Source organism: Acaromyces ingoldii, assembly GCF_003144295.1.
Source record: "Acaromyces ingoldii strain MCA 4198 unplaced genomic scaffold FA10scaffold_8, whole genome shotgun sequence".
NCBI lineage: Eukaryota > Fungi > Basidiomycota > Exobasidiomycetes > Exobasidiales > Cryptobasidiaceae > Acaromyces > Acaromyces ingoldii.
In genome coordinates this window covers 36,880-50,789 of record NW_020290254.1, presented here as the reverse complement: position 1 = coordinate 50,789, position 13,910 = coordinate 36,880, and the positions used below count along the sequence as shown (strand labels likewise).

The 13,910-nt window shown below is 63.5% G+C and overlaps 5 protein-coding genes across 5 annotated transcripts; 2 read left to right on the top strand and 3 right to left on the bottom strand.

The window, feature by feature from the left end:
- The first annotated feature begins 346 nt into the window (after window positions 1–346).
- On the top strand, window positions 347–2,756 carry FA10DRAFT_304397 (hypothetical protein). The gene is made up of 5 exons (XM_025525349.1): window positions 347–1,673; window positions 1,734–2,101; window positions 2,169–2,490; window positions 2,551–2,610; window positions 2,669–2,756. The coding sequence occupies exons 1-5, from the start codon at window positions 834–836 to the stop codon at window positions 2,678–2,680; spliced, it is 1,602 nt and encodes a 533-aa protein (XP_025374151.1). The 5' UTR covers window positions 347–833; the 3' UTR covers window positions 2,681–2,756.
- A 35-nt stretch (window positions 2,757–2,791) lies between these two features.
- FA10DRAFT_234775 (FAD/NAD(P)-binding domain-containing protein) lies at window positions 2,792–3,982 on the bottom strand (the record flags this gene model as incomplete). The annotated part of the gene is made up of 1 exon (XM_025519000.1): window positions 2,792–3,982. The coding sequence occupies one exon, from the start codon at window positions 3,980–3,982 to the stop codon at window positions 2,792–2,794; it is 1,191 nt and encodes a 396-aa protein (XP_025374150.1).
- An 11-nt stretch (window positions 3,983–3,993) lies between these two features.
- On the bottom strand, window positions 3,994–6,242 carry FA10DRAFT_190535 (hypothetical protein). The gene has a single exon (XM_025518370.1). The coding sequence runs from the start codon at window positions 6,139–6,141 to the stop codon at window positions 4,144–4,146; it is 1,998 nt and encodes a 665-aa protein (XP_025374149.1). The 5' UTR covers window positions 6,142–6,242; the 3' UTR covers window positions 3,994–4,143.
- An 896-nt stretch (window positions 6,243–7,138) lies between these two features.
- On the top strand, window positions 7,139–9,208 carry FA10DRAFT_234940 (UvdE-domain-containing protein; the record flags this gene model as incomplete). The annotated part of the gene is made up of 1 exon (XM_025519010.1): window positions 7,139–9,208. One exon carries the CDS (start codon window positions 7,139–7,141, stop codon window positions 9,206–9,208), a length of 2,070 nt encoding a protein of 689 aa, XP_025374148.1.
- Window positions 9,209–9,261: 53 nt separating this feature from the next.
- On the bottom strand, window positions 9,262–13,887 carry FA10DRAFT_281782 (hypothetical protein). Its single transcript, XM_025523716.1, has 10 exons — window positions 13,496–13,887; window positions 13,321–13,434; window positions 13,086–13,266; window positions 12,982–13,031; window positions 12,906–12,934; window positions 12,721–12,737; window positions 12,586–12,602; window positions 12,080–12,521; window positions 11,945–12,011; window positions 9,262–11,881 (listed from the first exon to the last, which is right to left on the bottom strand). The coding sequence occupies exons 1-10, from the start codon at window positions 13,752–13,754 to the stop codon at window positions 9,353–9,355; spliced, it is 3,705 nt and encodes a 1,234-aa protein (XP_025374147.1). The 5' UTR covers window positions 13,755–13,887; the 3' UTR covers window positions 9,262–9,352.
- Between the last annotated feature and the right edge of the window lie 23 nt (window positions 13,888–13,910).

Here is a 13,910-nt window from a genome sequence, read left to right as displayed (position 1 = left end):
GGTACGACGCGGCGGGCGGCTGCCATGGCTCGAGAAAGTCCTTGTCCGACGAGGTGGGTGGCCACATACCTGTGCCATTCTCCTTGTCATCGTCGACAAGCGAGGGAGACGACGCAGGCGTCCACACGCGCTGCCCTCCGGCCGTGTTCGGCTGGGCAACGACGGGGACGACGCCCTGGAAGAGCATGGCGCGCGGCCGCGGCCTGTTTGACCTTTGCCGCTCCGACATCGACATGGTGGCCTGGGAAGCGACTACGTGGTGGAGCCCCTAGCAGAGGAGGAAACGATCACACCATCAGCCCTTATCTTACTTCTCTCATCAGTCTAGCACCCGTTGCACGCGGCGATCCCCATCGACCCGCTCCTCCTTCAGCCCGTAGAGCCATGTAACATGCACCCAGATTTCTTGCATCTGGCAGTCGAAAGAGGAAGATTCCTCAGACAGCCCGCTTTAGGTAAGCGTGATTTATCCAAACAGACAAACAAAAAACATGCACCGAGACGCGCGTTTCGGACCTAGATTTTGCTTCGGATATTCGCCCTTCAGTTTTTCGGGCGAGCGTGAGACAGTTATGGGGCGTGCATCCTCGGCACCGCTCACCAAGTAGTAGTGGTTGAGCATCTACCGCTGCCGCTCGGCAATGAATCTGGACCGCGGTGACATACAGTGCTGCGCTGTCTGTGCCTGGCAAGGTCGCAGGCCCAGGGCAATGGCACCGCTTCCCATGTCAGAAATGTTGAGCGCAGTTTCATGCTCCCCATAGACAAGACGCTGGTCGCCATTCTCCTCGTCGCGTTCACTCGATAGACTGAGAGACTCACCCTCACCCTCGATGGACGCTGCTCGGGGCGAGGCTGTGCTCCGCAGGCTTCCAGATGTCGTCTGGAAGCCCCGGTCTGAGTCTCGCTCCTCGTCTGCGTCCTCCTGCGCGTCCTCTGTTGCTTCTTTGGGCCCAGCGCGCGGCAAGGGCGCCGAGTGGCTCCTCCCCTGGCTTGAACTCGTCCTCGATGGGCTGCGAGCGGGCGCACGCTCGTTTGGGTCCGCCGCCGCCTTCAATGGAGGCCTCGCCCTCCTGCTGAAGCTCCTGCACGCCTTCAAGCGGCGCAGGCTCGACTCCCTCACCTCCTACCTCAAGGCCATCGTTGGCGTCGAGAACGTGCGTTTTGCCGCCATGGTCTCTCTCTGGTCCTTTCTCTATCGCATTACCCATGGCTCGCTCCAGCTCAGCCGGGCTGGACCTTCTCCTTCTGCGCCTCTCCTCCATCGGCCGTCGTGGCCTCTGACGCCTGCGATGAGTGTCACTACCAGCTCGAGTAGCAGCAGCAGCGGCAGCACCAGCAGTGGCAGCAGCAGCAGCAGCAGCAGCAGTGGCAGTGCAAGCAACGGCAGCGCAATGACGAGCGCCGCAAGCAGCCCTGCCACAACAATAATCACGCTCAGCGACGAGACGGGCGACGCCGACAAAGACCCCCAGGAGAGGTGGTACGACGGCTACGTGGCGGGCGCCGTCAGTGGCCTGGCGATCGCCGTCGAGACACGGGCGAACCGTGTGTCGATGGCGCAGCAGGTCATGGTCCGCGGCCTCCAGGGCTCCCTCCACGGCCTGGCCATCCCCCATGCCGCCGTGCTCGTCTTTGGTCTGGCGTGCGGCCAGATCATGTATGCTTCTCTGGTGGGTTGGACTGTACGGCATGGCCTCGGTGTGCTGGACTGACCGTGGATCGCAACACAGAACCGGCCCGAGACGCTTTCCCCGTCGTACGTGGCCTGGGTGCGCAATGCCGCGCACGCATCGCCGGCCTCGATGAGGGTCCACGGTGCAGTGCGACGCGGAGAGCCCATCGACATCGAGCGAGTGGCCAAGATGCTCCTCAAAGGAGGATCAGTCACGCCGAGGAACGCAAGCACAATCCAGCGCTGGCTCACTGCCGACGACAGGCGCGGCACGATTCCCTGCGCAGTGTGGCATCCCTGGAGCGACTCGCACGCGCGTGAGGCCGTGAAGCGCTTCTTTGTCGTCACACGCTGGGTGTGGCCCGTCTACCTCACCCTGACGATGCTGCCCACCGTGACGCTGCGCTTTGCGTCGCTCAAGAGGGCGTGAGTGGGCAACTAGCAGAGCGAAAAACTGATTGCTAACCTCAGACCGCGTTTCGAAAATAAAAAGCCCGCTCAAGGGACTCCTGCTGGCCCTCTTTGCCTCGGTGCGCTCCTCGTGCTTCCTCGGCGCCTTTGTCTTCATCTTCCAGGCCCTCCACTGCGTGCAGAATGCCCTGGGTATGCACTCGACCAAGGCCGACTGGCTCATCGGCTTCGCCACCTGCCTTTCGCTCCTTGTCGACGATGCCCGCCGGCGCGTCGAACTGGCCGTCTACGTTGCGCCCCGAGGCGCCCAGAGCGCATGGGCAGTCGCGAGGCAGAAGCGGTGGCTGCCGCATGTGCCCGCCGGCGAGGTACTGCTTGCCAGTGCCGGCCTGTCGCTCATCATGGTCAGTCTCATACCCTCGTTTGCACTCTTAAACTCTCCCTCATTAGAACTCCTTGCACAGGGCACCTACACCAACCACCCCGACCATCTGGCCGGCGTCGTGCGCCGCATCGTCTCGAGGGTGAGCATCCCCCGTCGCTGCTTGTGCCTCGCAGTCTGACGCTGACTTCTCGCCCAAGCTCATCGACTGAGCTCGCAGACTACCCACACTCCTTTTTTGCTGCATTCACTAGAGCGCTTTGTTCTGAAATACACACTCCTTTACACTCGTTTAGCCATTTGCATTGCCTCACTGCATCAGTCTACACAAACATGTCGCTCGTCGAGAGGCCCCTCCTCCTCCAGTGCTTCTCGACGCCGAGGTCTTCCTTTCCCCGCCTGAACAGGCCGTCAGTGTAGCCCACCTCGGACCCGCTCTGGCTGACGGCATGGTGGACGCCGAGCGAGACCTTGATCCGCGTCGGCGCGGGCTCGTAGCGCTCGCACATCGCCTTGCCCTGGGCCAGCGCAGCAATGTTGCGCGCGGCGACGTCGGCCTGGTGCCGCGCATTGCCGCCCGAGTTGAGCGCTCCAAACGCATCCGCGGCATCGCCCACGACAAAGACGTGGGGCACCGTGGCCGTCGCACTGCGCGCCTCGTCGAGCAGCTGCATGTACCGGTTCACCGGCGCAGGTCTGCCTTTTAGAGGCGTGCCCACCAGGCCGTCGAGGAACGCCGTGTTGGCGGTGAGGCCCGTGCAGTCGAGCACCAGGTCCGCCTCGAGGAGGACGCGTCCAGACGTCGTGGTGATCACCGTCGCGCCTGCTGTGCCCGCGCCCTCGTCGACCCTCTGCGAGACGGCGCGCTGGCCGAGGATGACGTCGACGTGGCGCTTGGTGAGCCAGGCGTGGGCGCGCGCATGCATGGCGGCGTCGAAGCGCGGCAGGAGACGCGCCGACGAGGAGAGGAGCGTGATTTGCTTGGTGCCCACTCCGAAGCGGTCGACGAGATCCGAGGCAAACTGGACGCCCAGGGCGCCGCCGCCGATGACGACGATGCGGCGCGCCTCGCTGGCTGCGCGCTGGGCCTGCCGCAGCCGCTCCATCGAGTCGGCCTTGGTCGCGAAATGAGAGCCGACGTCGATCGAGGCAGGCCGCTGTGCCCCGAGGGCATAGACGAGATAATCAAAACGAATGGTGCCGGTATCGTCTGCCGCGCCGCCCGTGTACGTCGCCACGTTGTTTTCGAGGGCCACGAGGCTGCCCTGGACGAAGCGGCTCTCCTGGCCCTCGCGCGCCGCTCGAAAGAGGTTCGTGTAGGGAATGAGGGCCTTTTGCTCGTGCTTGGCAAAGACGCTGAAGCGTGGAAAGGCATAGACGTGGTGGAAGTGGCTGTTGCGCTCCAGCAGCACGACGCGGCAGAGCGAGGCGGGCAGGTGCTCGAGAAGCGCCTGCACGGCCTCGTGGCCCGCGTAGGAGCCGCCGACGACGAGGACAGTCTTTGCGACAGTCATGGTGAGGGAAGTGGCAGGATCATCAGCTAGAAGGACTGTCGGCGGCCGGGCCCTTATTTATATGGCACCATGACGACCACAGCGCAGGCACCGTGCTGAGCAGCGCACGGAGACGCGTCGGACATCGCGTCGGAAATCAGTCGGAGATTGCAAGCTTAAAATTACAGGCCAAACAAAAACGGATCCGAGAGAATGTCCTCGACCGAAGGGCCGGCCTCGTCCGAGGCGGTAAACGCCAGGAGGCTGTCGAGCAGGGCTGACGAGTCGAGCGGTGGCGACGCATGCATGGTCATCGGCGGCGTGGGTAGTGCGGTAGTGAAGGACATGGTGATTGGAGCCGACGTCGTTGTCGCTGCAGCAAAGGAAGGCTTTTTTGCAGGCGCCGCCGGCGGCGGGTCGCGATACACCCGACCGGCGTACTCGGCCACGCAGTCCTCAAACATGACAATGGGCCGGCCCGAGCCCCGGTTCTTGATGCCGTCGACGAGGAGCCGCTTCAGGCGGCGGCCCGAGAGGTCTGCCTGGCCCACCTGGCGGGGCACGTCGCCCAGGGCGTCGATGATAAAGGCCAGCTTCTCGCTCGTCTCGCGGCTCGTCGGCCGGGAGAGGAGAAGCAGATCAAGAAGCAGGACGAGGCCGGCCTGGAAGACGCGGTGGCGGAAGCGCCAGGTGCGGTCCATGAGCAGGCTCTTTTGCGCCATGCGCTGGGTGCCCTTTGCGATGAAGCCAGCCATGAGCACGGCGCGGTCGACGGAGGCGACCTGGGCCGAGAGCGGGTCGGTGTAGCCCTTGATGAGGTAAGGTAGGTGGAGCGAGAGGAGGGTGCCGTGAAAACCGCTGGCGATGTGGCACGACTGGATGCGCAGCGCGAGGCGCTTCTTGAGCCGCTCGTTGGACCCGTCGCGGCGCATCTCGCGCTTGACGTCGACGCGCAGGTACTCGGGCAGCACGTCGAGGTAGGCTTGAATTTTAGCATCGAGGCGCAGCACGGCGCCGTAGTCGACGTCGTTGCGCCGCATCGCATCGTTGACGCCGGCCTCACACAGCAGCCGGGCCGCCGTGGCGATGCGGATGAACCAGGGCCACATGCACATCCGCAGCCGGTCCTCGAGCCAGGCCGGGTCGGAGTGTTGCTCGTCGCGCTGGACAGTATCCATGTCCAAGCACCACTCGGAGGTGAACGTCGAAGGAAAGATGGTGAAGCTGCCGTTGAACGGCGCTGCGTCCCAGTCGGCGGCCACAAGGGCGAGCCAGAGGGCGCGTCCCGTCACGCGCTCCCGGTCCTCGTGCACGTCGTCGCCACGGCCCAGGCTGTCGAGGCCCAGGCGGCGGGCAATGCGGATGCATGCGTCGAGGATGGCGGAGCGGCGCGCGGGCGAAAAGGAGATCCAGGGCGTCGACAGGAGCGAGATGCCGGCCTGGGCGAGGTGGCGTGTGCTGCAGCCCGCGGCCAGGGCGGCGCGGAAGCAGTCGGACGACGAGCGGATGCAGCGCCGCGTCAGCTCGGGCACCGACTCGGCGTCGTCGTCGACAATGCCCCAGAGAATGAGCCGGATCGGGGCGACGACCTCGTACACGGCGGCCATGACGGCGCAGACCCACGCGAGCCGCGTCGCCTCGTCGCTGTCCTCGGCGTCGGCAGCAGCCGGCTTGGAGGCGTGACTTGGGAGGTACAGCTGGCGGGCCCACTGGTGCATGGCCTCGGTGTCGTACGTGGGCAGCGTCGGGTTGACGTGGACCGAGTGCACCTCGAGGATGGCGTCGAGCTGCGACGGGTGGCGGGGCAGCAGCTCCCTCGCCTCGCGCACAGCCCCGGCCAGCGAGTCCTCGCCGTCCAGCAGCGGTCCTGCCGGCGAGCCTGCGAGTGTCGACGATGCGGGCGTCGCACGGCCAGGAGCGGCGCCAATCCCGACGCCAGTACCACTGCTGCCTACACCACCACCACCACCACCACCACCACCACTGCTGCTGCTGCTGCTGCTTGTGCTAGCTCGGACTGGGGCGCTTGCGCTGTCGTAGCGGCACCGTGACTCGGGGATGCACCTGCGCTCGCACGTCGAGCAGAGGGGCCCACGCCGGTCGCACTTGAGCTTGGAGCGACGGCACGGCTCGCAGCTTAGCTGCACCCGCTTCTTCCTGGGCGGCGCTTCGTACTCCATGGCCTGCCTCGGCGTGGCTTACAGCGGAGCTGGTGGCTATCTGCGCCTTCTGTGACACCGTCGAAGGAGGAAGGAAGCGCAGTCCGGCTCGGCTATAGCTCGGACATCATCTCCGACAGATCCCTTTTCTCCGATTAAACTTTCATGCGCGACTGTCCGTCCATTCCACGTACTGTACTAGACTGGCACGGGACATTCACTCTCAATGCATGTACTGTGCAGTACGGTACCCTTCTTCAACGGTAATCGAGACCTTCGAGCTAGGACTCGAGCGCCTGGGCGTTGGCTCTTCTGCGTGAATTGCTCTTCTGCGTCTTTCGCAGCACCTGGGGCGCACAGTCATCGACGATCTGAGGCCGCGTCCGGGGCGCACGTGACCTGGCAGGAGCGCGACAAGCTCGTCGAGCGCTGCGAGCACGGCGGCCTGGGCGTCGCGGTTGGCCGTCTGCCTGTGCCGGCTCGGGCCATCATGGCCCACTTGTCCCCCAGCAGCTGGATCGCATCTACATCGGCCAGGCTCAGGCGGCCGGGAGCCTAATCTTGTCCAAGGTAGAAATAGAAGAAAAAAAAAAAAATCCAATTCGGGGCCGATGCCGTCATTGATCGAGGCGTGCATATCGCTGACAAGAGAGGAGTGGATCGACCCCCTTGATTCATTCTGCCCTCTTCTTATTCTCTTCACTACAAGTAAATTGCGGGAAGAAGTATTGGCCAAAGACGGATCATCGCATTGCACCACCACCGACACGCTGGATCGCTCGGCCAAGTGAAGCAAAGCAGCCCATCGTTCGACGACGACGACGAAAGCGCAGACGCAGTGTGGCCCAGGCGGATGCTTCGACGCGCCTCCACTTTTGCCCGACGCCATCTCGTGACGGAACTGCCGACAAATACGACCAGGCGCGCTTCTGCCATGGCAAAGATGCCCGTCTACCGTGTGCCTGGCCCGCAGCCTGCTGCAGATGGTCTGACGGGGAGGGCGCGACGGACATCCTCGATGGCAGCCGCCACGCCCGCGCCGACAACGGCAGCAGTCGACCCGGCGCCAGTCCCAGCAGCCGCTGCTCCCCGGCGCAAGACGGCTCCTCGGCCGAGACCAGCAACAGCAGCAGGCGTCCTCGAGCAGCTCGACGGCCCTGGTCTCGGCGCAGTCGACATCAAGAGCAACGGCAGAATCAAAGCAGCAGCAAGAAAGCCCAAGGTCGAGGAGGCGCCAGAGGTCAATGTCGTCATCGAGATTGCCAACGACCAGAAGCCAAGTACGGACGAGGCAGCAGCAAAAGGAGGCAGGCGCCACAAGGTCGCGCGAGGACAAGCAGTCAAAGAAGAAGCGCACGAGGGTATCGTGCATGAGGAGCCGCCGAAGAGGCGAGCAAGAAAGGCTGCGATTGTAGAGAAAGACGACGACGACGACTACGATGTAGGCCTGGACGACGGTGTGCAGGACGGCGCGCTGGACGACGCGCCGAAGAAGAAGAAGACGAAGAAAAGCAGGGCAGCGGCCGTCAAGACGGAAGAGCCAGGCGAGGACAATGCCGCCGAGGCCGAACTCGACTCCGACGGCGAGCCCGTCCGGCGAGACAAAAACGGGCGAAAAATTGGGAAGCGCAAGCGCAAGCCAAAAGAACCCATCGTCTACGAGATCCCGCCCGTGCCGCACAGAGACTTCCGCCTCGAGGGCCCGCTCGACAAGCGTGCCGAGCGTGCCAACGGCTTCACGGGCAGGCTGGGGTATGCGTGCCTCAACACGGTGCTGCGCGCACAGGACCCGCCCAAGTTCTGCTCGCGCAACGTGCGCATCAAGACGATTGAGGAAAAGGGCATGGACTGGGTCTTTGACCTGGCGCGGCAGAATGTGCGCGACATTGTGCCCCTGCTCGAGTTCAACCACGCGCACGGGATCCACATGATGCGCTTGTCGAGCGAGATCTTTCCCTTTGCCTCGCACGAAAAGTACGGCTACGACATTGGCTTTGCGGCCGCTGAGCTGCGCGAGGCCGGCGACGTCGCACGCAGGCTCGACCAGCGCCTCACCATGCACCCGGGCCAGTTCTGCCAGCTGGGCACGCCGCGCGAGAATGTGCTGGCGGCGTCGATCCGCGAGCTCGAGGTGCATGCGCGCGTGCTCGACCTCATGGGCGTCGGCCCCGACGGCGTCATGATCCTCCACGGCGGCGGCACCTATGGCGACCAGGCTGCGACGCTGGAGCGCATCCGCCACACCATCGAGCACCGGCTGCCGGCCAACGTGCGCGCGCGCCTCGTGCTGGAAAACGACGAGATGTCGTACAGCGCCGAGGAGCTGCTGCCCCTGTGCGAGTCGCTCGACCCGCCCGTGCCGCTCATCTTTGACTTCCACCACGACGCGCTCCGGCCCTCGTCGCTGTCGCCGCGCGAAATCATCGAGCGGGCCAAGGCCCTCTTTGCCCGCCGCGGCATCACACCCAAATACCATCTCTCGGAGCCGCGGCCGGGGGCACGGAACCTGCGCGAGCGGCGAGCCCACTCGGACCGCTGCGCCGAGCTGCCCGAGGACCTGCCGGCGGATGCGCACCTGATGCTCGAGTGCAAGGACAAGGAGCAGGGCGTGCTGGAGATGTACCGCATCTACAACCTGCGCGACGTGCCCCACGACAGCCTCCGCCCACCCGCCGACGATCTCACCACGGCCACGGGCGGCCGTCGCTCCAAGCTCGACGGCAGCGGGGGCGCCTCGTCGCCCAAGAAGAAGAAGAAGAAAGGGGCAGCGGGGACTGGAGGCGAGTTCGACGGCGACGAGAATGGCGAGCCGGCCGTCGACGAGAAGAGCAAGGTGGAGCGGGCGATTGAAAAGGCAAAGGCAAACGCCCTCAAGCGTGGCATCGAGTACAAGGGCCCCAAGAGCCAGGAGGACCGGCTCGCGGCGAGGGGCCCACTGCTGAGTGCAAGGGAGGTCATGGAAGACATGAGGAAGCAGGCCGACTGGGTCCGCGCCGAGCTCCGCGCCGGCCGCGAGCGGCGTCCGTATCCGGGCACAGAGATCGAGGCCGAGGCGCCGGAGCCAGACGAAGGGACTGTTGTAGAGTAGGGCTTCCATCTCAGAGCTACTTTCACGCCTTGTAATCATAGCAGAGTGGAGTGGGTGAATAGAGTGACGATGCATGCTAGATGGTATGATACAATGAGGCCCGTGACGAGGTGGATGCACAGAATGAAGAGGAAGGGAAAGCACTCAGAAGGAAGACAGCCAGGCCAGCAGATCCGACCGCAGCGCCCGGGGCGAGAGGGGCTTTGTGCGCCAGTGGTCCATGCCGCAGACGTCGAGCCCGCGCCGCTGATCGGCCTCGGCCGAGAGCGCCGTCGTGGCAACGATGAGGGGCCGGTGACCGACGTCGAGCTCGCGCACGCGGCGGCAGACCTCAAAGCCGTCGAGGTGGGGCAGGGAGATGTCGAGGAGGACGACGTGGGGCCGGAACGTCTGGTACTTGTCGACAGCCTCGAGGCCATCGAATGCCTCTGCGTACGCGTAGCCCAGCTTGGAGACAATGACGGTGAGGAGGCGCATGTTGATCGGGTTGTCCTCGACGAGGAGGATCCGCGGCTTGCTGTCCAGCGGCGGTGACGACGGTGTGCGACGGGGCGGAGCAGCCCGGCGCGTCGCCAGCGCGGTAGTGAGGCATGTCTGCAGCGCCAGGACGCCAAAGGGCGCTGCCAAGATGTTGGCCTGGTCTGCGTGCTCAGGCGTGCGTGCCAGGACAATCGTCCTGGCACCGCCGTTGGGCACGACTTTGGCGCCATCGACGAGGCAGCTGGTGATCTCGACGTCGGCGTCGCCTGCGCCTGTGCTCTGCACCAGGCCCAGCCTCTCCAAACAGCGCTCCAAATGCGCGATAGCTGGCTGAGATAGGCCCTGGTCCGGGTCGTCTTTCTGTCCAACGATGGAGTACTTCTTGCCCACGAACAGCAGCGGCGCTTCGTTTACGACCAGCGCCGACTCCGAAGAAGAAGGCAAAGGCAGGTGCGGGAGCGTAAAGGAGACGGTCGTGCCCTGGCCCGGCGCACTGCGGACGGAGAAGAGGCCACCAAGACCCTCGACGAGCCTGGCGCCCAGCGTTGCGCCCACGCCTGCTCCGACTGTAAACGGGCTGGCCTTTTCAAAGGCCTCGAGATAGCCGCGCTCCAGGAACGTCTGGCTCATGCCGACGCCGCTGTCCTCGATCCGTACCTCGAAAAAGGGTGACGGGCCAGGGTTTGGGAGCACCTCGACGCGCACGAGGCCACGGGCGTCGGTGAAGCGGAGTGCGTTGGAGAGGAAGCAGGCGAGGATGCGTCGTGCCTGGGCGGGGCACGGGACCATGAGCGCTTGGGCCCGCGCGTCGACGTCGAGGATGACGAGGGGAAGCTGGTTGAAGGGACGGGCGTCATCAAAGATCTGGAGGTCCTGCCGCTGGAGTTGGGCCACCCGGCCAATCTCGCCACGGCAGACGTCCTCCACCAGTCTGCCGAGGGGTTCCTCCTTTTGTTCCTCGGCGGCGCCCACTCCCTCGTCCAGAACAAGGGGCACATCCAGCCTTGCCGACGCTGCCACATCGAGGTCGAGCACGCTGTTGACGAGGGCCTTGAGGTCGAGCGACGCGAGCCGGGCCGCCTCCAGAAGCTCGTCCTTGTTCGCTTCTGCCGACGCCGGCCGCTCGCCCAGGAGCTCGAGGTAGCCGAGGATGCAGTTGAGGGGCGTGCGCATCTCATGCTGCACAGACCGGACGAAGCGCAGCTGGGTGTGCTGTGCCACGAGGGCCTGCTCGCGGAGAAAGACATTGTGCAGCAGCACGCCGGCCGTGTAGAGGAAGTGGGTGTCGGTGTCGTCCAGGAGCCTTTCGTCGCACCACGAGGCCACGATGACGACATCGACGCCCTCGGACTGCACTGGCAGCGCAAAGAAGGCCCTTGTGGCGTGTGGCAGAACGGCAAGGAGCTTCGCCCTGCTGTCGCTGTCGTCGCTGTCGTCGTCGTCGACGCCCTGGCACCAGGAAACGAGGTGGCCCTCGCCGCGACAGGGCAGGAGCTCCCTCAGAGCCTGACTGGTCAATTGGCCTGCTGCTGCTGTGCTACTGCTGCCACTGGCCACGACATTGTCCTCTGTCTGCGAGAGGTCCACAATGGCCACGAGAGCAGCATCCAAGAGCCGGGCGAGCAGCTGGACAAAGTGCTGCTGCTGATGCTGCTGCTGCTGCTGCTCTCCGAGCCCTGCTGTGGCGTAGTCACGGGATCGCGAAACACCTGCCAGGGCCGCGCTGCCCTCCTGGTAGGCGACGGCCTTCTGCTGCTTGACACTCAGCGTGTCGACCTCGATCGTCTTGGCCGCCATGGCAGCAAGATCATGGAGCAGGCGCGCCCGGTCGTCGCCAAAGTCGGTCCAGGGCGCCTTGCGCATGACGACTAGGTTGCCCACATGGACCTTGCTGCTCTGCCCAGCTGAGCAGGACGACGAGGGAGAGGAAAGAAGCAGGGGAACGGACGCGAAGAACTGCATTTCGGCGCCGTGCACGTCACGCTGGACGAAGCCCTTTGTGCGCCAGTCCTGTCGCCGATCGCCGACAACAAAAGCAGCATTGCTCGGGAGCAAGAAGCCGTGCGAGCAAAGCGCATAGGCACTCGGGATGCTGTCAGGGATCCCCGCATCACCACACTGGGCCATGATGGACACGCGCGTCTCGTTGATGCACGACATGGTAAAGAGGGCAGCATCCACACTGAAGATACGCTGACGAGGGGGTACCGGTGTCAGGTGCATGCTCGAGAGAGAGAGAAGGGAAAGCAGCCTCACCTTGGCCATCTCGCAGTAGAGTTTCAGTTCCTCGCTCTTGGTCGGCTGGCCCAGGCCGTGGTGCAGGCTGCGGGGGGGGACGACATTGCCTTCAGCTTAACCCCTCTCTCCCGCCCTTAGGACGTGCTCACTCACAGCGTGGTTCGTATCAGCTTCTCTGCTTCCTTGGATGGCCGAGGGGCTCCGAGAAAGCCGTGCTCGCGGAAAAAGTCGAAGCTGCAGTGTCTTTCTCCCAGGTGCTCAACGCCAGCATCGTTTTCGATCGTCTCGACGTTGATCTTGCCCCAGTCGTCGTCCCACCGCCCGCGCCTGTACGACTTCAGAAAGGGCGGCCACTCGTGCGACAGGGGCTGCCGCCCAGCCGACCGATAGACATCGACGCTCTCCATTCGTCTCTTGTCCTTCTTGCCGTCTCTGTTGTCGTTGTGGTCGTTTTGTTGTTGAGATCCCGGACCATGCTCCTCTCCCCTCTTTTTCGCCAGGATAGAGCTCGAACTTTCTGAGCTTCCTTGTGTCGGCCCGGACAGGGTTTTTTTCCGCGAAAATTGTAAAAGAAAGCTGCTGTGGCGCTTTTTTGCTAGTCGGGCTTTGTAGCTAGCTCCCACTATTTGAATCTCGAATAAGTTCTTTCGCCCACTGACGTTGGTCCAGGCCCTCACTACTCGTTCACTTCAATATATTTGAAAGCAAGGGACAACCATGCTGTCCTTTTTCCCTCTTCTACAGGTCCTGCTCGCTGCCGTCATGACCACGTGGCTTCGTCACAAAGGACGTACGAAAGGGCGCCGACGACCTCGGACCGCGAGCGAGCAGCAGCAAACGAATAGAGGTGCGAATTGGAAGAAAGAACGGGAAGAGAAAGACAGGCCTCTAAATCCTTCCCCGGCCTTCGATACATCTTGTCTCCGAGAGCCATCAGCGCATGAATTCCGTGATCTGCAAAGCCCACAGTCGAACTCACGTCACTCTCCAGTGGCTTTGCGCTTCTTCCTGTGAGAGTGTCCAAGCCATCTCTGCATGGAGAGGGCCTGTCACACCATTGTAAGCGGGCGTGCCGTCGCTGACGCGCTCGTCGATGTAGTAGAACCTGTCGCAGGCAGCTTAAACGCGGAACTGTACACCACGGTCCAGTCCTGCTCACCTGAAGCCCTTGGGACCGAAGATCTGAGCTGCCGCGTCAATGATCTGAGCAGTGCTGGTCTTGCCAATGCTGAGCGACAAGAGACTGGGCGGTGTCCGTGGAAAGGTCTTGGGATCGTCGAGGCCATTTCCGGTGAAGATAAAGGCCTTGGAAACCTGCTGCGGGAGCTTCTCAAAGCCGGCTGCTTCCGACAATCAGCAAGCGAATCTGGACTGGGCCTGCACAGGCCACCCACCGACAGCTTGTTGAGCAAGAGCATAGACGGACAAGGTGTTCACCTCAAGTGTCCTCCGCATGGTGTCGAGCGACGGCTGCAAAATGTTTTGGCCAGCGCCTGTGCCTCCGTAGGCTGAGCCGCGGTGCCGTGTCAGCACAAAAAGACACGATTCCAGCTCAGTGACACACCGCACCGTTGTAGAAGAAGACGCTGATGGGACACGAAAAGTCGTCTTCAATCGTTTTGCACACATGTGCAGTCTCCTCTGCCCTCGAAAAGTCGGCTTTGTACTGACGGAGGTTCCCATTCTGGATGGCCACCTCCTCGTCGAGACTCTGCGCCCCCGAGCGGGACACGACTGCGACCTTGTAGCCACCACTGAGAAAGCGGAGGGCGACAGATTTCCCCACCTTTGGCCCTGCTCCAAATATGGCTGCAATCTGTTGAGTCATTGTCGTTGGGCAAGTCTGGTGGTATCACGGCCCAGGAGCGAGCTTATATGCATGCGTGCCCTGATTCGCCTCCACCAGCTCATCGTGCCACGGACTTAAAGATTGCGCCTGAAAAACATGGCGCGAGGCGTTCAGACAAGATGGTCGCAAATACGT